Genomic DNA, 27,326 nt, shown 5'->3' with positions numbered 1-27,326 from the left:
TGGACATGCCAGTTCTATGAATTATCAGCATGCAAGTACAAGAATAAGGTCACTCTTCTCCAGCAACTTCATTTTTCAAAAGCAGAACAGTGACACCACTGCAGCTTTTTCTCACTCCATTTCCCAGGGAGCAAAAAGAAAACCAACAGATGCAGATTAAGAGATGACCAACGAAAGTAGAAAATGTCAGTTGTACAAAACTTTGTAAAACTGTCAGCAGTAAAACAGCTTGAGATTAAACACATGCAGTAATATATTACACAGTACCCTACCAAGGGTCACATTCACAACCAATATGTTTAAAAGCTCATTTTTAAACTCACATTAAAAGAGGATTAGTCTGGAGTATAATTAAGAGAAAACCCTCTGGAGTCTCACACAAAGCCACTACTAGTTTAAAGTCAATTTGTTGAGTATATTGCATGCATGTAAGTTGATGACATTTTAGCTACTTGATATTTGGTAATTTCTCATTGCAAAAGATTCCTTCTGTCATCACATCACACAGGAAATCTCATCACTTTCCCTTGGACCAGACTATGCTGGTTTAGAATTTAGTCTAGAGCTTTTCCAACAGAAAGAGCAGAAAAGTCTGAACTCTAGAACTGATTGCACCCAAGCCTTGGAGGACGATGCCAAATTTTTTAAAGACCAAGCTGGTATACCTTATGAAATACCCATCTTAAACTTAAGATTATTTGTTATCAGTCAGCTCTAAAGATGGAGCAAATAATTACTTTCTCTGCCCTCAGGTAGCACATTTCACACCACACTTAATAGCTCAGGGAATCATAAGACAAGTATAGGTTAAAAAGCACCCCCACACATCACAGGTATCTTTTTTAAAGCCAGTTCAACCAAGCAGTTCTAAAGACAAAAGTGTGTGCAACAGATGTAGAAGCAGACATCTATACAGACCATTCCTAGTTTCATACAAGATGCTTACCAAGACATTTCCCCCATACAATACAAATGATTAACTAAATCTAAACCCATTTATTTTCTGTGTACACTATTAATTATTTCACTTTCAACAGTCCCATTATTCCAACATTTTGCCTATTTTTTTTTTAAAAATACACTCTTTTAACCTTCAAATGCTGCATTTTGCAAAAGCGCAACAAGGTAAAAAACCAAAGTAAACAAGAGTTTCAATGTGTCTCAACTGCTCCATCATCTTTAGAGTTGTGTCTCTGCTCCTGTGCACAAAGAGTGAGGGAGGGAGCACGGGGGCAGTGTCCATCCAAAGATGGACAAAAGCAGGCTACACCTGTCATATGCACACTAAGCAAAGACAAAAACACTTATCATTTGACCTGAAGCCTACCTTTCATCTCTCTTTAAGGCAGCATTGGCCTGCACTGATATTGAGCAACTGTAAACTGAGGCTTCAACTGCAACCTGTTTTGTACCATCCTTTCCTTGCACAGTGCTAGCAACATCACCTTGGCCCCCAAAACATCCCCCAGAAGTCCACTTCAGTAAGAAAATTATTGGACTGAAGTAAAAAAAAAAAATAATAAAATCCCTAAATGTCTACCTAAAAATGCCTTTTCCCTACTCACAGGTTGCATGAGGTATATGCAGGAAAAGGGTGGGTAAATAAGTGACTTGGACACATTGCAAGCTTTCTTAAAAAAAAACCAAAACACTACTCATTTTTATAGCAGTGTGGCATTAATGAAACAACTACTCATCATCTTGGCTCCTCTGCTACAAACATCACACAATCAATTTTATAAGTGATTAACAGTGACAATGCAATTAACACACATAAGCCCCCCACAAAGTTTTACACCCCTTAAACCTCTACAGCAACAAATTGATTTAATACTGTTCACTGCAATAGAGAATGAAGTTTCAAAACGTGCAGCTGCTTGAATTTTATATGAACACAGAACTTCCTTCCTGTCACACTCCCCCCCCCATTCAAATGAACACAAAATGATCTTGCTACTGCTACTGTCAGAGTGAGCGGGGTAAAAGAGGGGGTGGAGGGGAAGGAGGAAATGTTACTTTTTATCAAAACAAGGCATTTTACCTGTTCTAATTCAGGAAGTGCAGCAGTGAGTGTGTGCTACCCTACCGAAGGTGTGTAGAGCCTCCTCTACATGCTTCAAATGCCATTTGGTTATCTCTGCTGACACAAAGCAGGAAGTCACTACGTTTCTAGGGAAGCGACTCTGCGTGTTCCCGACACAACACACACCCCAAGGGTTTTGACAAAGGCACCAACATGAAAACCAAGCCTGTACCCACTAATGACCAGTCTCACATGCACTAGCAGACAGAACCACTATAGCGGCCACCCCTTAAATTTTCCCTACTGATATTTACAAGCAGTATTAGATTATTTTTTACCATTTACAGGTGGAAATTCAGCCCATTCCTAAGTAACTTTGGAGTCATGTTATCATCCTCATTTGTTAGTTCACCCATCTGTAAATCCGAGGCGATAACACTCACCCTTACCCATTTCTTAAGACAGAAATCCCATGCAGGAGATAGCAGTTCGCTATTCTAAGTCCTGCTGGAAAAAGAGAACCTTTCATATGTGTTTACAGTACTTTAGCATCTTCAGTGTAACATCACGCATTGGGATATTTCATAACCACGCTGTACTCTTTCATTCGGCTGAAAAGCCGTAGGTTTTGCTATACAAGACGCTCCCCTTTGATGAACCTCCCTCCAGCTGTTAGATCCAATGGGACCAGAACTTTCTCCCCACCCGCTTTTAGCCTTGCTTAAAGACGAGAAACCTTAAAAAGGACCTGCAGAGGTCAGTTACTCCTTTTTTTTTTTTTTTTTTTTCAAAGAAGCAAACGAACACAAACAGGCCGACAAGGCAGAGACCCACAGCTGCATTTACAGAGATTAATCCCTCCTTCCTCTCCCGCGAGGGAGGGGATCCGCGTTGGCCCTTTATGCACAGGGGCCGACACCCAGCCAGGCTCTGACGCCTCACGACACGGCTGCTGCTGCTGCTGTTCAAGCAGACGCCCGACCCGCGGCCGCCAGGGCCGGGCCCGCGGGCACCGCACCCGGCAGGGCCGGCCCCGGCCCCCGGGGAGCGCGGGCTCCGAACGCCGCCGCCGCGCGGCGACTCCCCCCCCCCCCCGCACTGCGCCAGGCCCCAGCGGGCCGCCCCGGCAGGCCCCGGCGCCCCCACCACCCACTCCCCCCGCCGCCCTACCCGGGATGGCCAGGTTGGAGAGCGGGTAGGAGCGCAGCGCCGCCGGCAGCGAGCCCATCCAGTCCGCGTTGCTTTCCGCCGCGGCCCCCGCAGCCGCCCATCGCTGCTGGTGGTGCCGCCGCCGCCGCCCGCCGCCTTCCCTGCCGGCCGGCGACCTCATCCCCGGCTGGCGGAGCCGGCCCGGGCGGGGCAGCGCGGCGGGGCCGGGCCAGCGCGGCGCTGCGGGGCCCGCCGGGGCCGCCAGGGTCAGGCCCGGGGCTCCCTGCCCGGCCCCTGCTTATGTAACAGGTGCGGCCCGGCCCGGCGCGGTGGCGTCACGGCGGCTCGGCGGCCGCTCATTGGCTGCCCACGGCTGGCCCCGCCCCCGGCCCCGCCCCCCGGCCGGTCAGCCCGGGGCGGGGGGGCCCTGCCCGGCCCCGGCCCCGGCCCCGGCCCCGGGGGGGGAGCGTGGGGTGCAGGCGGGTGGTCCGCGGTGATCCCGTCAGCACCCCTAGCTGTACGTACGCATCTAAGCTCATGTGGGAAACATTTAGGGAGCTCACCTATGGTGAGCGTGCTCTTTATTCACAAGTGGGTGGTCATGATAGTGTTACAATTACCTAATTGCCTTACGATATGCGCTTCTCTTGACTTTACTACAAAATCGTGCAGCATTTCCATGAGCCAGCAATGTGCCCTTGTGGCCAAGAAGGCCAATGGCATCCTGGGGTGTATTAGAAGGTGTGGTTAGTCGGTCGAGGGAGGTTCTCCTCCCCCTCTGTTCTGCATTGGTGAGGCCGCATCTGGAGTATTGTGTCCAGTTCTGGGCCCCTCAGTTCAAGAAGGACACGGAACTGCTGGAAAGAGTCCAGTGCAGAGCCACAAAGATGATTAAGGGAGTGGAACATCTCCCTTATGAGGAAAGGCTGAGGGAGCTGGGTCTCTTGAGCTTGGAGGAGACTGAGGGGTGACCTCATCAGTGTTTACAAATATGTTAAGGGCAAGTGTCAGGAGGACGGAGCCAGGCTTTTTTCAGTGATGTCCAGTGATAGGACAAGGGGCAATGGGTGCAAACTGGAACATAGGAGATTCCATGTAAACATCAGAAAAACCTTCTTTACTGTGAGAGTGACAGCGCACTGGAACAGGCTGCCCAGAGAGGTTGTGGAGTCTCCTTCGCTGGAGACATTCAAAACCCGCCTGGATGTGTTTCTGTGTGATGTGCTCTGGGTGACCCTGCTCTGGCAGGGGGATTGGACTAGGTGACCTTTCAAGGTCCCTTCCAATCCCTAAAAGTCTGTGATTCTGTGATTTCCGAGTCAGCAGCCCTGATACCCCAATGTACAGCTTTCTTCTCTTGGGGTTCTCTGTACTCTGTTAAGATTAGTTACTTTCCAAGGAGTTGCAGTGGCCAAGGTCAGATAATCTTCCATCAACTACACAGGCCTGCTCAATTTGGAATCTTTGTAACTCTTAACTCAGTCCTTTCCACATCAGTCCTGGTCACCTGAAACCCAGAATCGGCTGAGCCAGCTGGCTCTTACTCCACTGCTGATGGCACCAGCTGTGAGGCTTTGCACATACCCATGGCTTTTCACTGCCATGCTGTGTGGTGACACGCTGTTGGGGTGTGCTCACCTGTTCAGCATGTGTGTGGGCACACGCAAGGCTACCCCACAGACACCAGGGTACGGCTGTGAGATGAGAGTCTGTTATTCACTCTCCTGTAGCACCAGAGAAGCTACCCCCAATATACAGGGCCAACACCATGGTTTTGCAGCTGCTTAGTAAGTGTATTAGCTGAATCCCTTCCACATGCTCTTTCTGTAATTCCCTTTCCCTGATGAGTATCACACCCTACCTTACACTGCACTTAGCTGCCAGGCAAAGCAATCTGTCCAAAACAATTTCTGGATTTTCCCTGATATGCAAAATGGACCCTCCAAGATATATTTTTCCTCCTTTACATAACTATATATCTTTGAAGGATAATGTTTCATGAGCAAGCTAACTGCTTCTTACAAATATGTACATATTATTTGCATACTTTTCATACAGGATATAGAGACAACTAGATATACAAACAACACTGAGGTCTACTCCATCATACGATGGTGATAAAAAACCCCAAACTTTGCTCTGAAAGATAATTTTTCACTGTCAAATAATTAAATAAATAAAAATAAATTTAAGGCTGAATACTAAATACCAAGGGTATATATTTCAGAAGTCCTCTGTTTTGTCTGTAAGAAAGCATTTTTAAAATAATATAAAATGGTTTGGGTTGGAAGGGACCTTAAAGAACTGGTATTTTTCGTTTGGTGTATTAAAGTTTGCATACTATTCACAGAATAATTAATATACTGTACTGGAGCATGTTATAACATTGAGGTACTTCAGTGCTACCACAGGGCAGCAACTTCCTCACATTTTCACAGCTAAGTTTCGGCATCCCCAGGCTATGACGTGCAGTATGAGTACACCCTGGCTCAACGTGGTTTCTAGACCTCCAAGCTGCAAAGGACATGTAGACACTGTGGGACACCACTAGCCTGAAGCAGAATCATGAGTGAAGGAGGAGATGCAACTGTTCAGCACTGCAGTGGGAGACCAGCTGTGAGCGTCAGATGTGATGCACAGGTACTTGCTGGCAGTAACTGCTAACAGAATTTCTTGGGGTCCAAAAATCCTTCCTGTGTTTTTCTAGAAAAGAAGACCGTTAAATTGCCTGTTCCCTTCTGCAAAACCTCAATTTCATTCCACCTCCACAAAACTCTGTAATCTCGTTCAGCAACCAGCACCAAACACTGCAATGATGAACATTAATTGCGATGGCCAAAGGGTAAAAAAAATGCATTAATAGTACAATTTTATTTTCTGCAGACTAAACCCACAAATTATCTAAAATCTTACCACTTGAGATCTTCCAGATGTTCCACTTCAAGAATGTGTTTAAGTGGCTCCAAAAATTAATGCCTAAGCTAACAGAGAAAACATCATACTATTGACATTTATAAAAATTCTATATCAAGGTCGGTAGGTTGTATTTTTCTATGTTGCTCGAGCATTCACACATGAAATGCTTTCAGCAGTGAGGAAGGCCCAACTACAACTACTATCCATTTTTCACCACTGATTGTATAGCCATATTTAGACCTCATGTGGATTTACTGAAAGAGCTTGGCTATTCCCCTGTGTCTCAGTGCAGAGTACGTGCTAATATCATGGGCAGCCCAGGCAATCTAGCAGTTCAGATCCCATTCCCACACCCCAAACCCTCCTATTTTCAAATACATGGTGAAAAGATTAGCTTTATGGATCAGGCTGATGCTATTTAAACACTAAGAGGCATATGGGTTTTGTTGTTAGCCAATTCCAAACACACAAATGTGCTTTATTTCAATTTTAACACATGGTGCTCAGGCTGCCATATACAGAATATAAAGCCAGAACAAGGAACTTTTCTAAATGCTTTAAAACAACTGAGAACAAGTTGGTAACATCAAGAAGTACAGGGAGCTTAGCTTCCTTCTCTTTATCAGGTTGAATGCCCCAATAACACCCATCCCATTATTCCACAGGAGGCATTGCTCCTGTTAAAAAGCTTTCATTTAATGTTTTCAAAATCTTCCATTTCAGTCCAAAATCTACTGTGCCATGTAAATTCCAAGTCCTTACATGTAATTTATCAGCATACAATAGATCAAATAAGTTATCGAAACAGCTTCTGTGTCATGCGCACATTTTAAAGGTCACTTTCCTACTGATGAGAGGAAAACTGCAGGATTTACTCTCACAGAGAGAAGCTAATTGCTCAGCATTTCATGTAAGTATACTCAGACTCTTCCAAGCTGTTCATTACCATTTTTACCCTGACAGTAATGGAATTATTTAGCATTTAAAAACATCAGACACACTCAATCTCAAAGCTCTGCAGAAATCACTGCATTTAAAACGGTGCTCCTCCAGGTGCAGTAGACCAAATAGCTGTGTTCATTTCCCATTTTACATCAAGTCAGAAAAACATTGTGACTATTACAGCAGTTTTTGCGCTTCCTAAGTCCATTGCAAATATTTAGATGACTATTATGTCATATACCCTTGGTACTACTGACTTGCCCCCTTTTTTCTCTACTGCTCATAGCCTTAGTGTTGGTTCAGATCAATATATTACCTGCTTCTCTCTCTCGCCTTTGTTCGCTGGTTTCTTTAAGCCAAGCCCTGGCATCTGCGAGTTGTCTGTTTGACAACAGCGAGCTATTCAATGCTTCGTTTACACCACATGAGGGTGTTTCAAGCTCTGTAGGATGCCAGAGTTAATTTGGAAGGGCTCCTGTTTGGAAAAGAACCAGAGGGCAAACAGATACATTTTTTTTTTTTCCCCACTGATTAAAATTCTTACTGGGGCAACCTGGTATAGAAGACTTTGAAAGAAAAGAGATGAAATATCATATGCTAGAAAACAGATGGAAGTGGAGTTTTAAAGACATAATCTGATGTTCCCCAGAATCAAATAATCTTTGCTGGGGACTTCCCTGAGCTCTGTCTTGTCCTCAAGGAAGCATTTTAAATATAATATGATTTCATATAGTTTCCAATAAAATCTCCTTAGACAGGATTAAATAATCATTATCCCTCTGAAGAGCTTTTTAGAAGCTTTCCATTGGCTTATTGATCAAAGTAAATTGCAGAGTCAGGAAGAATTACCTACTAACATCAACAATAAATAAACCAAAATTTCTCCATCACATACTGCTTCTCCTGGAGTTTAACTGTACAGAGAGCTTTCTAATGTTCACCTTCTCTGATAAGTTATAGCTTTAAATCCAGCAAAGGCTACATAAGGTAACTAATACCCTGTTCTGGTTAGCAGGTATAATTTCTGTACACAGCTTTTTAAAACAAAGGCATACATTAAAATGAAGCCGCAGCACTTCACAAGGCTATCAAGAGAGCTGCAAAGAGGAAAACATCTAGTTAAAAGAGAAAACTCTGTGGGTCTGTATTAAGATGAGCTGTTTCCCCAAAAAATCCTAAGCAGCAAAGCTTATTATCAGCAACTGCTAATTAATGAGTCCAGCTCTGGGATGGCTAGGCAGCCCTTGCTCTCCCACAGCCTGCTCCCAGGCACCACCACACTACCACCTACACTTCAATAACTGGAGCACACCCTGCAAACTATAGAGTGCCTCTTAAATAAACAAGCCAAGCTTAATTAGTTTACAGGAGCAAAATGTGCCTTGTAAGAAAAAACACTGTCATGCTGTTTAAAAAGGACACATGATTCAGAGTGAGGCAAAAGGTAATGCAGTAGGAATAAGGCTCAGCGGGACGGCATTCAGGTATGCTGGGAGCAGGGCTTCCTCCAAACTCGCAGCTGTCCCTCCTGCTGCCAGCTGTCAGGGAGGTGGAAACCAGGAAGAGGCCGAGGATGCCTGCCTGCCCCACGTACAGCATGGGCCAGGGCTGGCAGCCTTCCCTCTGGCCCCAGTTAGCCAGGCCCATCACTACCCACAAGCAAACAGCAAGAATACAAACTGCAGGGCACTGGGATAAGTCACGTACTCCACTGAAGTCACCAGGCCCTGCCACTCACTTCACAAGACATATTAGTTACTGGAAATATATATATAAAAACAAATTTTCTTGCTTTTATCCTTTTTTTTTTTTTTTTTTTTTTCCTGGCCCCACAACATTTTCTCTCTGCTCAGAAGCAGATGAAAAACACCTGTACATAAAAACCACCTTGCTGCTCAGCTTTCCAGTGTGTTACTTTTACAGCTGTGTAATGCACACATTAAAGACCATACCCAGCAGACCCAGCTAATTTCACAATATTGCATTTGTGTTATATGTGGCCTCAGATTCTGAACTGGGTCTGCTTTACCAGTTTGATTGTGTCATGGAATTACATTTAGCAATGTAACACTCAAGGCTCTTAAAAAAAATCTTTTCTATACACCTGCAGCAAGCTTTGAACACTTTACTCTTAGGGAAAAGCTCTTCTCCAACACTCCCATGCCATCTTCAAGCATTTGGTAACTTAATCTGGACCAGGTTATTCCAGGGTTAACAGAACCCAAATCCAAGCTGAATGATTTAAGCCTACGTATTGGCAGAGCTGATGCAAAAAAATAATGGTTTGAGAGGTTTGTTTTTTTCTTTAATTTAAAGCTGGGGTAAATTTTGAACCTAATGACAATTCTTGATTGTGATTAACTATACGCTTATCCTGGTGAGATGCAGCTGAAGTCAAAAAGAAATTTGAGGTATTATAGAATTAAAATGTTTTGGGTTGGAAGGGACCTTAAAGATCATCTAGTTCCAATGCCACTGCATGGGCAGGGACACCTCCCACTAGACCAGGTTGCTCAAAGCCCCATCCAACCTGCCCTTGAACAGTGACAGGGAAGGGGCATTGTCCTGGTTTGAGCCAGGATTAAGCCAATTTTTCTTTTCACTGATTTTTTTTTCCTTCAGTAAGCTTTCTTTTAACTAGCAACTGTGTGTTCTGCTAGGCTGATAAGACAGTGGAATGTTTTTCTAACTACTGAGGTTTCAAGGTTACACCTTCACTCCGCCGGCTCAGACACTATGGGGAGATCTCTGACCCCCCCATGGGAGGCTGAGTTAGACAGACAGCAAAATTGGCCAAAGATATTCCATTCCATAGATCTACGTAAGCTCAAAGGAAGGTCAGAGATCACAGAAGACTTCCTTCCTTCTTCTTCTTCCCTTCTCTTCCGTCCATGGCCGGCGTCCGGGGAGGACTCTGCTCATCCATCACCGCCGACCCTTAGGCTCGAGCTCTCCTGACCCTCATCACTCTCTGCTTTCTCCAGCAGCAGCTCCGGGATTCCTCGGGACTCTTCCCAGTTCAGGGGAGTGCTGTGGGAGTTGCTGGGAGTGGGGGGAGGCGAGAGGCTTTTGCCCATATGTGAATATATTTGTATATAATTGTATATATTTTCTTGTATGATTCATTAGTGTTTTAATTAAAGCTGTGTAGTTTAGTTTTCAATCCAGCCAAGTCTCTCTCTTTTTCTCTCTCTCCTTCCCTACCTGGGTGGGGGGGGAGGGGATCGAGAGCATTGTTGTCGGACCTGAGTCAAACGGTGACAACAATTAATTGGCACCCAACGTGGGGCACGATTTTAAGCCCAGATTACACATTTTCATCAATTGGGAGTGTCCAAAATTCTATCTCTGATGGGAGGAATCCCTCAGATAGCTATGAGCAATAATTCTGCTGAGTTTCCTGACGGATTGAAAACTGAACAGACACTTACTGCAATGAATCTACTGGATCTTTTTCCAAACCTGCAATTGTACATGTGGTATGTAGCCAAGGGCATTCTGCACTTTGTAGCTGCTCTTGTGATTCTTTTGTGGTTTATTGACAGAACTGTAGCCATAATCAACCGTATCATTACCAGCCTAGTGATCCTAGGGATGATGATACTGTTCTCTATGGGGGCACTGTATGTGTACAGTTACACTGCAAGTCCTAGTGGTACAACTCCTAAAGTGAATGGAACGGTCCATGTTGGTAACAGCAATAGCTGGTTCAATTTTACCTCTCCATATTCTCTCAAGCTGAATCTCCCAGCTCTTGATGTGAATAGCATGGTTGCAGTGGGGATGTTTTTGCTGAATGTTTATAATATATTGTGGATGCGTAGGGCCAGATGCTGTTCTACTCACTGCAACTCCCCCACAGGCAATGCTGCTGCCACTGCTGCTACAAAAACAACTGCTTCTACAAAGATAAAGTCCAATCCCTTGCATATCAAGCTAGTTGACCCTGTGACTAGGAGCAAGGCAAAGACAAAAACAGAGGCTGACAGTGAGGAAGGGAAGGATTCTAAATCAGATGATGGAGCAGGTACCTCTCAAGCAGATAAAAGAACAGCAGGCCCTCCTCAATCAGATGACGACGGTGACCTCGCCCAGCCTTTCTCTATGAAAGAACTGCCCCTCATGAGAAAGGACTTCACCCGCATTGATGGTGAGGGAATCCTTCCTTGGCTGCTCCGATGCTTTGATAGTGGTGCTGAGACCTACAATGTGGATGAGAGAGAAGCCAAGCAGTTGGGATCCCTGGCCAGAGATGCTGGTATTGACAGAGCACTTGGTAGTAAGACAGGAACTACTACCCTGTGGGACCGACTTCTTTCAGCTGTGAGAGAGAGATATCCCCACAAGGGTGACATCGGATGGCGCCGAAGCAGAACGCCCACTCTCGAGAAAGCCATCACCTACTTGAGAGAGATTGCTGTGCGAGAAGTGATCTATAATAAAGATGGAATCACAGATCCTGATGATGTTGAGTGTGACATACAAATGTTCCGGAAGTTTGTTCAGGCTGTACCAGCAGCGCATGCCCATATATTCTCCTTCATGGAATCTTTTGAAGGTTACGAAAGACCAACTGTACATGAGGTAACTTTTAAAGCACGACAGTATGGAGACATCCTCTCTGATTCCCTTTACTTCCACCCGTCTCTCCAAGTAGACTTAGACTGGGAACACAAGGGTGAGCTTTTTCTGGCTCGGTGGGCCCATGATGCTTCAGGTCATCAGGGCAGAGATGCAACATACAAATGGGCTCGTGACCGAGGGGTGGACTTAACCATGGACACTATTGCACAGGTGATCCATGACTGTGAGACATGTGCTGCAATTAAGCAGGCAAAACGGTTGAAACCTTTGTGGTATGAGGGGAGGTGGTCAAAGTACAGATTTGGAGAGGCCTGGCAAATTGACTACATCACACTTCCTCAGAGCTGCCAGGGTAAGCGCTATGTGCTTACAATGGTGGAAACAAGTACAGGATGGTTGGAGACGTATCCTGTGCCTCATGCCACAGCCAGGAATACTATTTTGGGTCTTGAGGAGCAAATTTTGTGGAGACATGGTACTCCAGAGAGAATTGAGTCAGACAATGGGACTCATTTCAAAAACAGTCTTGTCACTGACTGGGCTAAAGAGCATGGTATTGAATGGATCTACCATATCCCATACCATGCACAGGCCTCAGGGAAAGTTGAAAGGTACAATGGTCTGTTGAAGGCTATCCTAAAGGCAATGGGTGGTGGAACTTTCAAAAACTGGGATAAAAATTTGGCAAAGGCCACCTGGTTAGTTAATACCAGGGGATCCATCAATCGGGCTGGTCCTGCCCAGTCGGACATTTTGCATACTGCAGATGGGGATAGAGTCCCTGTGGTATGTGAAAGAAACCTGCTGGGTAAAAGTGTTTGGGTCTATCCTGCTTCAGGCAAAGGTAAACCTGTCAGGGGTATTGCTTTTGCTCAGGGACCTGGACATACCTGGTGTGTGATGATGGAGGATGGTGAAGTACAATATGTACCTCAAGGTAATCTGACTTTGGGAGAGAATCCTTAATTTGACAACTGGTAAAGTATAGAACCTGTATGTAATATATGGTATGGAATAAGGGGTGGAATGTCCTGGTTTGAGCCAGGATTAAGCCAATTTTTCTTTTCACTGATTTTTTTTTCCTTCAGTAAGCTTTCTTTTAACTAGCAACTGTGTGTTCTGCTAGGCTGATAAGACAGTGGAATGTTTTTCTAACTACTGAGGTTTCAAGGTTACACCTTCACTCCGCCGGCTCAGACACTATGGGGAGATCTCTGACCCCCCCGTGAGAGGCTGAGTTAGACAGACAGCAAAATTGGCCAAAGATATTCCATTCCATAGATCTACGTAAGCTCAAAGGAAGGTCAGAGATCACAGAAGACTTCCTTCCTTCTTCTTCTCGCCCTCTCTTCCGTCCATGGCCGGCGTCCGGGGAGGACTCTGTTCATCCATCACCGTCGACCCTTAGGCTCGAGCTCTCCTGACCCTCATCACTCTCTGCTTTCTCCAGCAGCAGCTCCGGGATTCCTCGGGACTCTTCCCAGTTCAGGGGAGTGCTGTGGGAGTTGCTGGGGGTGGGGGGAGGCGAGAGGCTTTTGCCCATATCTGAATATATTTGTATATAATTGTATATATTTTCTTGTATGATTCATTAGTGTTTTAATTAAAGCTGTGTAGTTTAGTTTTCAATCCAGCCAAGTCTCTCTCTTTTTCTCTCTCTCCTTCCCTACCTGGGTGGGGGGCAGAGGGGATCGAGAGCATTGTTGTCGGACCTGAGTCAAACGGTGACCGGCATCCACAACTTACTTCCCTGGGCAACCTGTTCCAGTGTCTCACCACCCTCACACTAGAGAATTTCTTTCTAATGTCTAACCTAAACCTACCCTCTTTCAGTTTTAAACCATTACCCCTTGTCTTATATTTATTTGCCCTTGTAAAAACTCCCTCCCTAGCTTTCCTGTAGGCCCCTTCGGGTACTGGAAGGCTGCTATAAGGTCTTACCGGAGCCTTCTCTTCTCCAGGCTGAACAGCCCCAACTCCCTCAGCCTGTTTTCATAGCAGAGGTGCTCCAGCCCTCTCATCATCTTTATGGCTCTCCTCTGGACTTGCTCCAACAGCCCCATGCCCCCGTCCTCGCTCAATTTAGCTGCAGAAAAATGGAAAGACGATGTATGGGGGGTAGGGGGTAGTGAGGGGGGTGCTGGCAGGTGGGGATTTTCCCTCTCTCTTTCTCCACCCAGCTCCCACATGGATGACACCCCCTTCCACTTGCTCCCTCTCTGGAGATGTCAGGGGCGGGCAGGCATCTTCCTTATCCCGCTCAGTCAGCCCCAGCCTGCCACGGGAGGCCGGAGACGCTGCCGCCCCCCCCCCCCAGCAGCCTCCCGAGCTGACTCCGGCGGGGAAGGGCCGCGCTCCCCGCCGGCTGCGGGGCCGCGTCGCCGCTCGCTGGTGGGAGGGAGGAGCGCGGCGGCGGTGCCGGCCGGTATTTCCCCAGCCAGGCGGGATTCGCCTGGAGATGTGCAGTTGCAGGTTGGTGGAAGCAGCAGCATCCTCCGGGATTGGCTGTGTGAGGGAGCGGGACAGAGGTCTCGGTAGCTTTCCCTGCAGTCTGGCTCAGGGCGAGGTGGAAATAGTGCCAAAGCAGAGCACTTCCCGGGGCGCCCTGCAAAACCTCAGCGTCAGAAGGAACATCTTTGACCTGAAGTAACGGTGGGGGTTTAAATATCTGCAATGATAAAACAGCCCCTCTTCTGCAGGTATGTCACAGTCATCCTCATCTAAAAAAAGGCCATAGAATTATTGACCGGTTTGGGTTGGAACGGACCTTAAAGATCATCTAGTTCCAATCCCCCTGCATGGGCAGGAACACCTCCCAGTGGACCAGGTTGTTCGAAGTCCTGTCCAATCTGGCCTTGAATACTTCCAGAGAGGGCACATCCACAACCTCCCTGAGATTTTTCCCCTGATTTATCTTTAAAGAACAAAAAGCTGTCTTCTTTTCAAGATGCTTCTGTACAGTAGTATGTCAAAAGTTAAACTACTTTGCTTCTGCATATTCATACGGACAAGAAACACTCAAATTAATATTGAGGCTTCCATGCATTCAAAGTTTGTATAGTTTTGTAAGCAGGAATATGCTTTCCGTTTGGCCCGAATATTGTCTTAGTGATGGACTTAGAACTGCTTGTGCTGTAAGGTAAATAATGCAACAAAATACTTTAAAAAGGTCTGTCAGATCATTCTTTCCAGTAAGTCATTCATTCATCTAAAGTCCCAGGAAATACAGTGCTCTGAACCCTGATAATCATCGACCAGTGTTTAGCAGTAAATAAAACAAATCCCATTTTAAATCAGAATACCATTTTTAAGCTAAATATTATTGAATTTTAGATGATTTGCCTTAATTACAGAAATACCATTATGCTAACAATATATTGTCAAACAATCTTGGAGGGATAGTTTCTTGGCTGGCTAAAGGCAATGAAAGACCACACTGCTGCCAAAAGCAGTGCTCCTGCTGCAGCTCTTGTGCCTTGCATTGGTGATCATGCAGCTACCTAACTGGCTGAGAACTGTGTAGCAGGCTGATCCCACCCTCCAAATGGTCATTTAATAATTTGTGTCAATGCAAGGTTTTTTTACTCAGCTCAGGTAGAACAGGGATAAGACTGGACTGTCCCTTCCACAGGCTTAAGCTACCTGGGAGACTACCTCTGAGGTCTTGAAAAATGTGAAGCCAGCAAATGGTAGAAGTTCATTAATACCAAAGGAGAAGAAAATGATTATATTCCTTTTTTTCTTCGTATGTACCGTAAATACAATTTCAGAAAAACAGACAAGACAACGATTACTGTTTCAAAGGCACAGCTCTTCCAAAAGGGCAGGCACTTTCAATTATCTTTAGGGTCCTTTTTGACTTCAGTCCTTAAGTCTCTGGTCCCCATGTGGCTTGTACATGAGCCCAAAGTTGATTCTTTCTTGTGACTTCGCCAACAGCAACTGAGTCTTCTTGGTGGACACTTCCACCAGGCCTGCACTGTGCCCTTTCACCTCACCAGTCCCTCCCTGTGATCCTGTGCTGCAAGGCAGTGACAACAGATGCAGACTATTTTCTTTCCATGTAAGGTGCTGATTATTTGTTTGTTTGTTTGTTTCACAGTGATAGGAAATGACACTCTGGGTCATATTTGTCAATATTTGTATAGTAAAAAAAAATAACTGTAAGAACTGCTCATATAGGTATCAAAAAGCTTGTGTTAAAACAACATTTCCCATGTAATTGTGGTGTCCACATGGCAGAGCTGTCATGTCTATATACTTAGTAAAACAAAAAGCTTCAATGCTCTTCAGGCAGGCTGGCAGAGTGATGTGTTAATCTGCTCCTATTAATAAGACAGCAAATTCCCTGTTGATCTCAAAATTCAAATTAAGCACATGTAATCTCATGGTAACACTCACAATGGTGTTAACATAGTGCATAAATAGAGATAGACGGGATGAAGTAAGTGTCCTCAGAAGTGCTCAGCTTCCAACATAAATGTCATTTAGGCACTCTGAATTTTAATGTGGGTCATTAACACCAAACTCCTGTAATCACTATTTTAAAGAGAGAGGCTTTTAACTGTCAGTCTTCTGTGTGCTACATGAGAGGTGTAGGTGATGTTATAGGTTTTCCAGTTCGTGACAGGATGCAGGAGTCCCATCAGACTCCACCATGGAGGTGTACTTTATTGGAGGTGGTGGTGGCTTGAATGGTGGAGGTCTGTTCATACTGAAACAGAAGAGGAAAAACAATGTCACATAAAAACCGTGTAAAAGACTGTTGTAAAAGTTCACAAAGAGGTAGGTGGGCACTAAGTCATGATAAGGTCACCTGACACTTGCTCTTACATACTGCAACTTCCCTGTTTCTGTTCTATAACCCCAGCACACCTCCTGGTATTAATTTGGCTTGCTCGGTTCCCACCTCACGATTTTAGTTTATTCATGCTTTAAAAGAACGGAGTAGGATCCTGGTGAACCATTCAAAACTTTCAGAGATCTTTTGCTCTCTGGAGGTATATTTAAAAACTTACAACTTTTTTTTTTTTTTTTCCATTTATAGACCAAGATAAAGAAAGGTCCCATACCAAATCAGTGAAATAAAACCCCAAAGAGTCCCATTTTTACCTTTGATACAGAGGATTTGCAGTCATGTTTCAAAAGGGTTTTCTGAAACTGCAAGTGATTCATTATCACCATGATTTTTCAAACATTTTAGTAATGTTAGTAAGATTAAAAAATAATTGGCTCTTAGATACTGCTTTCATCAGTAGATCTCCGAGGCCTTAAGTAGGGAATTAAACTTTAGTAATGATTACAAACTCAATGTTTTGACTGGGATTAAGTTTCAGGTAGCCTGCTTCCATATACATTATTCACAACACAAATAGAGTTGGCCAAGAAGTACAATTTCATTAAAACATGTCCTCAAGTAACCATGCAAAATGAGAGAGGGGGCTTTGAGGAAAAAAAATTACTTGTATTCTTCCCTCACACCCTGAAGATGCACCACAGCTCTTTTTAAAAATAGTTTATTTTATAGAAAACCCATGGAGCAGATGAAAGGACTGAGAATACTCCACACTTCCCACTGCTGTATGAAAAAAAAAGTCATTAGAGATCATGTGCTTAAAGGCCTTGCACTATGGGATAATCTCAAATGAACACACCTCAATCCAAACAGCTGGGTTAGAGTTTGTGTTGTCCTCTGTGCCACTCCTCCTGCCCCTGTAGTTCCCCTCCTTAGTACTTACATCTCTTTCTGGTACTGACACCATTTCCTGACACCTAAAGCTATTAGAAAGCTGCAGAAGAGGAGCAGGACGGCTACCACTGTTGGCCAGGGGAAGCGACTTCCTTCTGTGTCCCTCGCACCACCTGAAAAGGACGCATGAGTCACAGAATCATAGAATGCCAGGTGGGAAGGGACCTCAAGGATTGTCTGGTCCAACCTTTGCAGGTTGAGACAGAGCTCAGACAAATGTCCTCAGGAAGGAGGGAAATCCAGGCTTACTGCCTGTGGCTTGCAACTCCCCCACACCCCCACCCCCCACTTCCCACACAGTCCTGGTGACAATGCAGCCCAGATCAACATTAGACAGCCAGGTTTGCAGGCTGAGGATCCCAGACTGAGCATTGCAGCCCTGATTTATGGATTTAACCCACTTCTGCTCTGACTGGATTTACAGGCTGAGTTCAGCCACCCACCGGTTCACATGATGAGATTATTCAGGCACAGCCTGGTGGGTCTTTCGTCTGAAAACCACTGGTTTTCTCTGTCCCCCGTGAACTTCTCTGAGAAGAAGCAGCAAGTAATGATGCAGCCAGGAACAGCTGCCTGTCCCAGTCCTCCTTTCCACCCAACTTATTTTTCACACTGCCAACACCAAAACCTGCTGAAATGTCTCTCCAAGGACGCAGCCATCCTTTAGGGTGGGCTCTCATTGGCAGGGCAGCACCCCTGCCTTGCCCCCGCTGCCTCTCCCCACCACACTGCTGGGATCCTCCCCTGTGCATCCTTCTACATAGGCTCCCTTAGGGGTGCTGGCAGCTGAAAGAGGTGCCCCCGGGGTCCCAGGCACAGGGAGGAAGGAGAAGAGGAGCACAGTCCTCCTCCAGTCACTACATAGGATGCAGCAGTGTGGTGGATGCCAGAGAAGGCTTGAGCATGAGAGTCACTGGCCAATACCGCCTCAGTGTCACTTCCCATTGTGCTAGTGTCATGACCCTTTGCAAGGCTGGCCACACTGGTACTTCACGCAGCCTGGGTCTTAGCCACAGCAGCAGCCAGTGCAGTGGCCAGGTGCCAAGTCCACCATGCTGCATGAGCCCCTGAGGCACAGGAAGGAGCGTGGCTGGCCAAATTTTGCACCTGGAAGAAAACCACTGGGACATTGCTTGAGGGTACAGGGAGAAGGCAGGAATGCCAAAAGCCTGTGACAGCCCACGGTGTGGGGACACAGCAGCTGTGCATGAACTTCTTGTCTCTTTACCCTTTTTTGAACTTCCCTGGTCAAATGCACATTATGCTCCAGTTTTTCTGCTTCTCTGCTTTGTTTTCTTACTGCAATAGCATGCAGAAAGAACAGCAAAAAAGATAAGATAATGTCTCACCAGTACTATTGAGCAGACTGCTGGTAGTAAGGAAATATTTCCCTCTGGTAACAGAAATTGGCTGGTCTGTAATGCTGAAAGACAGGTTACCTAGAAAGATATGGGTGCAGAACATTTTTAGCAACTTATTTAGTTTTTTTAAACAAAGTTTGTGTTTTAAAGCCACCATTATTCGCCCTTCTGAAGACTGAAAATCAAATTCCAGAATCTGTGTCAAAAGTCACTTGGTAAGATGCCTACATTTTTGGCTACCACACAACGTTAGACAAAAAAATGTGCTTTTATCAAATTAAGGAATATTAGAAGAAAGACAGAAAGATTACTGGAAAACACCCATTAAAATTTTCCAGCAAGCCAGCATTGAGCTGCACAGCGGTCTGGGAGAAGGATAAGCTATTTGCCTCTTTGATGGTAATGAAAAAGCTAAAGATATTAAGTGGCTTAGCAGCAACACAGAGTCTGTCTCTGCCATGACTGAGTGAAACCTCAGTCTCCTCTGTCAAGTGCTGTGTCTGAACCACAAAAATAATCTTGCATCTGTTTGTAGACAGATATTTTGCCTTTCTTAATACAGCTAAGCTACCTATGTTAAAGATCAGCACTGCCTAAGGATAGATTCCTGTTTTTTTCTAGACATCTCTGTGTTCACGTCTTCTGAAATAATAGCTAAAACAGGCAGCTAGACAATGGCACAGCATTTCCAGAGCTGCCACGGCACTTACGAGGAGCCAAGGTTGTATTCTCAGAAGAGTGCGCGGCGTTCCTGAGGCTTTGTGGGGATTTGCTGGTGGAATTATTCAAATCTGTACAAAAAGAAGTAATATCCTTCAATTATCTTAAAAGCCTATATGTGATTGTTTCCTGAGGCTCAGCTGTGGCTGTGTTATACCCTTTGCTTTTCTCTGATTCAAACAACAAGCAAAATCAAATCAAAGCCTGAAAGTCTCTAGTATAATTGTTGATTTATATATCCCAGAAAAAATTTCCACTGTTTAATTGATGTAAATGGCAGAACCAGGAAAATCTCTTCCTTGTGAGATGCTGGTTCTGACTGAAACTGAGAAGTATACATACATGCATATATATGTGTGTATGTATTAAAAATCCCTACCAAAATCAGTCACTAAAAATTCATGGAGGTTTTTGGACATTAATTCAATTAAGTTCTGCTTTTCTTCTTGCTTATTAGGTGTTTAATGCTATGAGGATTGGCATGGTAGAACTGGCATTGGTTCCTGTGTACTCTGAAATTGGCCTCAATTACAGCTGCTGGACTGAGAACCCTTCAAGGCTGTTTCTCAACTGGTGTTAGGTGGGCATGGCTGTAGGGAAGCTGATGAGCGGTGCAAGGCATGGTACCTCCTGCAAACATTAGTGCAATTCAGCACACTTTCCACAAAAATTGCAACCAGCAAGCCATGCAGGAGCAAGACCGTGAAGCATTAGGAATTGCCACAAGGTTTCTGTCCAAATGCATGGCTGCAGGCAATATGTGGGTAAATAAGCAGCAGAGTGCTGCCAAAAATATATTCAGAAAACGGCAAGTGGCTGCTACATTTGTACTTCATCCAAAAGATGACTACCATACAAATGCAAATGTGCATTGATGGGTTCTGCCTGTTAGGAAAGCACAAAGACAAACCAAGATGTTAAAAAAGGAAAGTAACTTCTGGCTTTCTGCTGCTAAGCAGAGATTTTCTAAAGCAAAAAGTCTGTGAAAAAATGTCCACCTAGGGATTTTTTAATTGATTTATTGTTCTTTAATGAGGCCACATTTCAATGTTCTATTAGCCAACCTTTATTGCCCCACGCTATCTCATTATTCGATTGCTACTCTGTGCTTCTATTTAACGTCTCCAGTAATTTATTTCATCTATGAACTACCCTCAGTGATCACTACATTTGCCTAACAACTCTTTCAATTTTAATATTATTAAATTAAATATGTCTAATAATTTTTTTCATTCTTTTGCTGCTGCAAATCTATGATGGCTTGGAGGACTGAAGTCTTCTAACTCAGTGCAACTCAGCAGAAGAGTTGTGTCTATGAAGTACTGAAAAGCCGGTACAGATTACACCACCCAGCCTTCGACCTCTGCTTGGACACAACTTTTCCATGTTTAATAATAATTTTTGCATGGCAAAGTGATGACTGTTAACTAGCAACTGAGAATAAGCATGACAGGGCTAATGTTCTTGACAAAGGCATGGCAACTTAGGACCGCTTGGAGCCAAGTAGCTGCTGCTGTGCATTTGCAAGAAACTCTAATTCACTGCAGATTTGCAACCTAACACTTGCTAAGTTAGTGTCACATTTGCACTTTGCAGCACATGTAATTGGCTTCATTAACTCCCTGTTACTTTCCTTTGAAGCAAAGGAAACGCATCATCCACTACTTACCTGCTGTTGTCAAATTCTCGTTGAATGCTGTGGTGCTGGTAGAGCTTTTTGTCTCTGCAGTAGAAATCAGCACTCCTGCCAAAAAATACACATGCTTGTAAAATCTGCTGCAGAGGATCATATAATTTGCTTTTGCATTTTTCCCTTTTTCTTCTGTTTCCTGACTGACAACATCAAACAGTTGTATCCGGCTCTTGAGCTGCTGGCTTCCCTCTGAGAAGCACCACACAGATCTGTGTTTATCACAACCTAGAAACTCAAGAGGAATCTGATGAGATTGATGAATAAACTTTGAGAGAACATATGGGGCATTTAAGCACACATTTTTATTTCAGCTAAGTTTCAACTGAAACTCAGTGTTTTCTGAATGCACTGGGTTGTTTTGACCTGAAGTCAGTAGAGTGATGGACAAACATACATAAATCAGAGTTTACACTGGGTACCACCAGCTCCAATAAGACGGAACCCTTTTCCCAACTAGCAAAGAGAAGTTTTTAGGAAGTAAGTGTACAAGAGAGACTCCTGTGATACCTGCTGCCCAATCCCAACTTACTTATACTTTTCCTTTAAAAAAAAATAAAAAATATATATATTTTAAGTTAAATATATTTTAGAGTTCAACTAGTTATTCATGTGACATTCAAACACAGAAAGATGGTGCTTAGCAAGTAGACCTCTATTTTCCCAAATGGACTATTTCACATTTACTGAAAGGAGTACATATTTCCTAACATCTGTCTCATTTTAGAAAAGTATCACTGAGCCATCTGAACAAACCTGAGAAGGTGAAATGCAGCTGTAACCCAGCACTCAAAGTCTGAACATCTCTGGGCTCAGAGATGGAGCTATCATGGAAGCTAGACAAAAACCAGGCTGTGGATTTAATAGCCTTAGTTTTGTTTCCCCTCCTCCTTCTCCTGCCTTCGTCTGTGCGTTCTTACCTCATATAAATTCCCAGCTGTGTCTTGATTTTTCACGAAAAATTTGCAAAATACCAGGAAGTGAACCAAACCCCTTTTTACAATGGCAGGCTTGGACTCAGCATCCTGGCTAAGCTGCAGCGCTAATGGTCTGCTCAAGAAGCTGGTGGTGGCAACAGTGCAGGAACCAGCAGTGAGCCAGGGAAAAGAAGTGCTAACCCATGGTCAGCACACCACGACTGCGACATGTCAGGGGCACTGGCTGAAAGGCAGTTGTTTCCTGGGTGATTTACAGAAGAGAAATGGCTCAGCTCTGACTTGCACTGTGACTTTGACCTCATACCTCCTTAGCCAGTGAAGATGTATTATACTCTCTGTTCACACTGTATATTTATAGCTTTTGTCATGGAATTGTCTGTTGAGACAGAAGTGCTTTCAGTCCACTTGAACAAGTACTTTGCTGTCCATTCTCAGCAAGGATGGTCGAGTATCTCTACTGTGGGCATGGGGAAGACAGTGTGAGAAGTAGAAAGCTTTTGTGTCATTGCTAAATCAATCTGTGTTCCTGCCTTGGCATGTCTCAATCTAGCTCCTTCATGCCCCGTGGCTTTACACTGAGTGACTAAGCTTCCAAACAGCACTCTACTGGAGCTGGACGAAGCCTTGTCTTCAGTGTCTTCCTCCAGTGTTGCCCCATACACTGCCCATCACATTACTTGCTCATCTCTGGGTAAATATTGCTGTAGCATAATGTAGCTTACTTCAAGTGAAGGCTGCAGGATTGAATAACACTGCTTAAGGAGGATGTTTAATAACCCACAAGCTTGTGAAAGTTAGGCTATTTCAATAATTTTGTTTGTTTGTTTGTTTAGGAGAAGGAGGCTGCTGCAAATACCAAGGGCCAAATCCACTCTTGCCAGGTGCTGCCTCAGTGGTGGATCATTTCTGAGCCAAAGCTTTGTTGCTTCTATGGGGGACAAGATGGTGTTTGACTCCTTCTTCCCTGAGCTGCCCATGTTGCCATTTAGCATGTGCAGCTTTGGGTGTAAAATGGGAGCATGTGCCATACTGGTGTTTATTCATGCCACATGGCAGTGAGCACACACCTTGCTGCCAGTGAGGGCAGCCCCAGTGCCCTTCTAGCTGCTGCGTAAAGCCAGCCAGTCCTGCAGGGATAGACAGCAGGGCTTCAAAAATGGAAAGAGACTTTAAAGAACAAAGTGTTTGCAGACAGGCTGTGTTACGAGAAAATGCACTCTGCTGGGACTGGCAAGCATCAACTCTTTATTTTGGGACCAAAAGGCAGGAGGTTCACAGCTTCACTTCCTCTTGATTCAGGCTGCTGCTGTGCTGTTTAGTCCATGCTAGCTGCTGGTGCATGTACCTCTCCCCAGGGAAGTGAGATAAACCTTTCCAAGTGAGGTACCCTGCCCTCCAGTGGCCTCAGCGTCACCAGCTTGGAGAAGAAATAAGTGAGTTGAGTCATCTGCTGTAAACATTTTTTCATCTGTGAGTTGTATTTGTACTCCCATGCTCCAATATTTGGCTTACACTTTTGCTATCTTTAATGTAATTATATTTTTGTATGATACTTAATTAAGAGATACAAAGATTAAGTATTGTAAAAATATATACTCCATGTCTGTTCACTCTCTGAAATTAATGCCTAAATCTTGAATGAAGGACTAAAAAGGATAAAATAAAAAGAGCATTTTATCATATATTTTTGAACTATGGACCTCCTAGTGTATAATGCTCTAGGAAACGGGCTTCAGTGGACATTAAAGTGTTTGCTACAATGATTATTGTGTGCATGTATCTTTCTCCTACATTCTTGAAGCAATACAGAAAACATTCTGGTTTATTTTATTACCTTGTGTCGTGGAAGTAGGAGGCCAGCCTTCTTGTCTTGTGAAATCCAGAGAGGACAAAAATGTTGACTGGTGCTCTAAAGACAAACAGATTACATGGTATCACATTCATTCAATGGGGTCTTTTTAAAAGAATATTAGTAACTCATTAAACAGTCTGGATCAAAGATCTTGCAGTGGCTGTTAGGTAAATGCAGATTCTGCAGGAGGAATCCTGTTGTTGCAGTTAGGGTTGAATGTTCAAAATACACCCCACAAATTCAAAGAGCACTCAGAGACAGCAGATGTGATTCATGCTGTTCTTTCCACAGGAGGTATCTGTGTGCATTATTTGTTTATGTTTCATGCACAGGCCTCAGTTTAACTACTGTGGGGCAGATAATGCATTTGATGGTGGCACTCCACTGCCTAGCCAGCGTCTTGCCAGAAATGGTCCTGACAATATGTGACGGCCAAATAAACCCAGGGGATCACCTACACTTTGGGATTTTCCTCTCAGTTGCTGAAGTTAGTTTTATGTAGTTATCCATAGGCATACTCAGGTAGAGTGCTGTTATTTATCTTATACCATTAACGAATGAGAATGATGGGATACTATTGGATCAAGGCAAAGCAGTGGTTTTAACTTTTCTATCATATGCACCTCTCTGTCATAATGGGACAAATTTATGCATAGTTCTATGGGAGTTTTTATTCCATTTTATAAAAATCTGTAGTAATGGTATTCAGCATGATATTTTACATGTTGTACTAACATGACAATTCTAGTAGGATTTGTGTCACATCTCTTTTTGGGTAACTTCATAGCTCAAAAATTCCCATCTAGCAGCACATGGGTACCATAAGCACCAGAGCACACTGACCTTTCCCAGGTACACTTCTGGTTCTGGGTACTTTGTATTTAAGCAGTGGTCAAGGAGAGATCCTGCATATATTGACTAGACAATAAAGAAGGCACTTTTTTCCCCCATTACCTGAGGTAGTCATGACAGCTGATGGAAGTGCCGAATTTCCAAGGTCTGAAACAAATTGAAGGAGACGCTTTTACTTTGGGTGAGAAAGGTGTTCATTCTGCTTTAGAAAAGTGGGTGAGCCAAAGGTTCAAGAGTGAGAGAGTGCGTCACACTGAATTTCCAAGTAATCTTTCAACCAGTAACTCAGCCAAGGGGTCCAACAAAAAACACAAAGCAACTAAGTTAAGGGTGCTGTGAAATCCCTAGGGAAACAATGGTATAGGGGAAAAAGGTTTTGGAGCACCTGGCACCTCAACTCAAAAAGCAGAAGTGAGTTACATGGTTTTGTCCTACACAAACAGATTCACCTTATTAGCATGCACGTTGAAATACCATAAATGACCTGGTGGTGGCACTTGCATAGCTCCATCCATGAGACACTTCGGAGACAGCAACTCTGACAGGAAATTTCAGGGACAATTTACACTGAAAAAAGTTCACTGAGTGCTCAGAGAAGAGGAGTAGGAGTTATTCCCTGTAATTAAAGGACTGTTAACCAGCCAGTCAAGCCCAGCAGAGACATTGTCCTGACCAAGCAAGAGTTGCATCCTGAGTAACAGATGTCTCACTTTTTTTTCTTTTTTTTTCTTTTTTTTCTTTTTTTTTTTTTTTTTCCCCCAGGAGTTGAAACAAAGTACTCCCTGAGTAAATTAGGAGGAAGGATTAAATCCCCTCCAAGGGCTCCATGAAGGAGGTGATTTGTGCACCCCATTAGAAAAACATATCTGGGAAGGCAGCCAGAAAGTACCTCTATCTGGTCAGGCATGTCAGGTGGGGAGCAACCCTCTGCAGATAGGATCTTAGTGTAAGTAGGATATTGGCTGAACCCTCAGGGCCTACCACTCACAGAAGCAAGCTTACATTGAAACCTACACTTCTTTGCATGCTGTTTGTCTACAATGTTCCTCTGACACACTCATGTAATCCACTGCTGGAATGCAGCTGGCTCCCGTGCAAAGCAGAGCATGTCACTCTGGGAAATGCATCTCCAAAGGACTTCAGCTGAGGTGTGGAGGGAACAATTTATCTCTCTCCAATAAGCTGGTAACAAGGCAGACTTGCAGGGGCAGAGTGTGAATTTAACAAATTTACACAAATTAAGAATCATCTCATCAGTTCTTTAATTAGGCAAAAGCATTGAGGAACTTGGCTGTGTACTTAAACAGAAGGTAGAACCATTAGTAGGGCTGTTATTTTTAATTATCAGTTCAGTGCTGAAAAAGCTATATTCAAATGCCAGCTGAAATAACATTAAGCACCCCTCAAGGCTGGAGTTTAATTATGATTGGGATTAATTATGATAGATTACATCACCAAAATAATGGTTGTATTTTCTCTGAAGTCATAGCTGCAGAAAGGGGCACCTTATTACCCATCCAGAAACAAGTTTGCAAAACCATTATTCTAACAGCTTTAGGAATTTATAGACACATAGCCCAAGTTATTTTGTTCTCTAATTTAGTCTACCTTCTGAAGCCATGGTGGTAAAAGCTTGAGATGAGACTTTGTTAGCCTTATTGTCTGTGAAGGATAAAAAAGAAAGGAAGATTAAAGCAGTTCTTGAAAGTAGTTAGGCTTTTGTTATAAAGGCTGAAAATTTAGTTTGGGGTTTTTGTCATGCTGGGCATTAATATGGCATCTCCACAGAACACAGATGGAATTAATTTAATTATTTCCTTTCTGCCACATCTAAATACATTAATATTTTTATACAGAGTGGATGTAACCTAGTGTTAGCATACCCTGCAGGCAAGAACATATACTACTTTAATTGACAACTGTCCAATTTGAATATGTTTCTACAAAACTGTAAATTGAGTGAAATTAACCATTTTGGAGAAAAAAATACCATTTATCTCTCTTTCCTCCAAAGCTATAGTTCCAGAGGAGCGAGCTCTGGCTTTTGATGCAGTCTTTCTTTGTGGCAAAACATAAGGATAAGTGTATCCATAGCCACAAGTGAACACAGCCGACTACAGTAGTCACCCTGGCATGTGATGTACCCGTGGAGGCTGCTAAGGGGCCAGCCTTTCAGTTGCATTATCTGTGCAACAAGGCACATACACAATACCAAAAAAAATGGGTGTAACCATGAACTTGCACCTGAAGAGGAGGCATGCACAAGAGGGTGCTGAAAGAAATCTGTCTGCCCTTCTTGCCAGCCACTCTGCATCCTCAGAAGTGCCATAAATGTCTGCACTGCCGTGTCTCCTGCTTTCACCAACTCCTTAAGACAGTCTTTCTTGACACTTCCCTAATTGTGTAGCTATTTCTTATAGTACAAGTTGTAGGGTAGTTTCTCCAATGTCCAAAATGGTTCAACTGTTTTCAGTGCCTTTTGCAGGTTTCATTGAAAATGTGAAGATGTACAACATAGTCCTGACTCCGAGGGTTTGATTTTCCAGAGAG

The 27,326-nt window shown here is 44.0% G+C and overlaps 2 protein-coding genes across 9 annotated transcripts in view; both read right to left on the bottom strand.

Annotated features, from left to right (window-relative positions):
* Positions 1–3,432, bottom strand: part of PLCXD2 (phosphatidylinositol specific phospholipase C X domain containing 2) — an 86,280-nt gene extending 82,848 nt beyond the window's left edge. For 2 of the 3 annotated variants that reach the window (XM_051640860.1, XM_051640776.1), the window contains exon 1: positions 3,194–3,432. In XM_051640860.1, coding sequence (XP_051496820.1) covers positions 3,194–3,353 — 160 coding nt within the window. In that variant the 5' untranslated portion in view covers positions 3,354–3,432. Of the gene's footprint in view, positions 1–2,472; positions 2,700–3,193 lie in introns of those variants that run through there. The other variant, XM_051640946.1, reaches the window with a different exon arrangement.
* An 11,359-nt stretch (positions 3,433–14,791) lies between these two features.
* The window catches only part of CD96 (CD96 molecule), a 95,564-nt gene continuing 83,029 nt past the window's right edge, over positions 14,792–27,326 (bottom strand). For 2 of the 6 annotated variants that reach the window (XM_051629396.1, XM_051629358.1), the window contains 8 exons: positions 26,385–26,438; positions 24,879–24,923; positions 23,907–23,981; positions 21,114–21,188; positions 19,435–19,515; positions 18,713–18,802; positions 17,353–17,476; positions 14,792–16,328 (listed from right to left, as the gene is read on the bottom strand). In XM_051629396.1, coding sequence (XP_051485356.1) covers positions 16,220–16,328; positions 17,353–17,476; positions 18,713–18,802; positions 19,435–19,515; positions 21,114–21,188; positions 23,907–23,981; positions 24,879–24,923; positions 26,385–26,438 — 653 coding nt within the window. In that variant the 3' untranslated portion in view covers positions 14,792–16,219. The remainder of the gene's footprint in view (positions 16,329–17,352; positions 17,477–18,712; positions 18,803–19,434; positions 19,516–21,113; positions 21,189–23,906; positions 23,982–24,878; positions 24,924–26,384; positions 26,439–27,326) is intronic. The other 4 variants (XM_051629379.1, XM_051629368.1, XM_051629405.1 and 1 more) reach the window with 4 other exon arrangements.

This window comes from Apus apus, chromosome 1, assembly GCF_020740795.1.
Source record: "Apus apus isolate bApuApu2 chromosome 1, bApuApu2.pri.cur, whole genome shotgun sequence".
In the NCBI taxonomy this organism is placed as follows: domain Eukaryota; kingdom Metazoa; phylum Chordata; class Aves; order Apodiformes; family Apodidae; genus Apus; species Apus apus.
The sequence above is the reverse complement of the archived record's forward strand: the minus strand, read 5'-3'. Positions and strand labels throughout refer to the sequence as shown.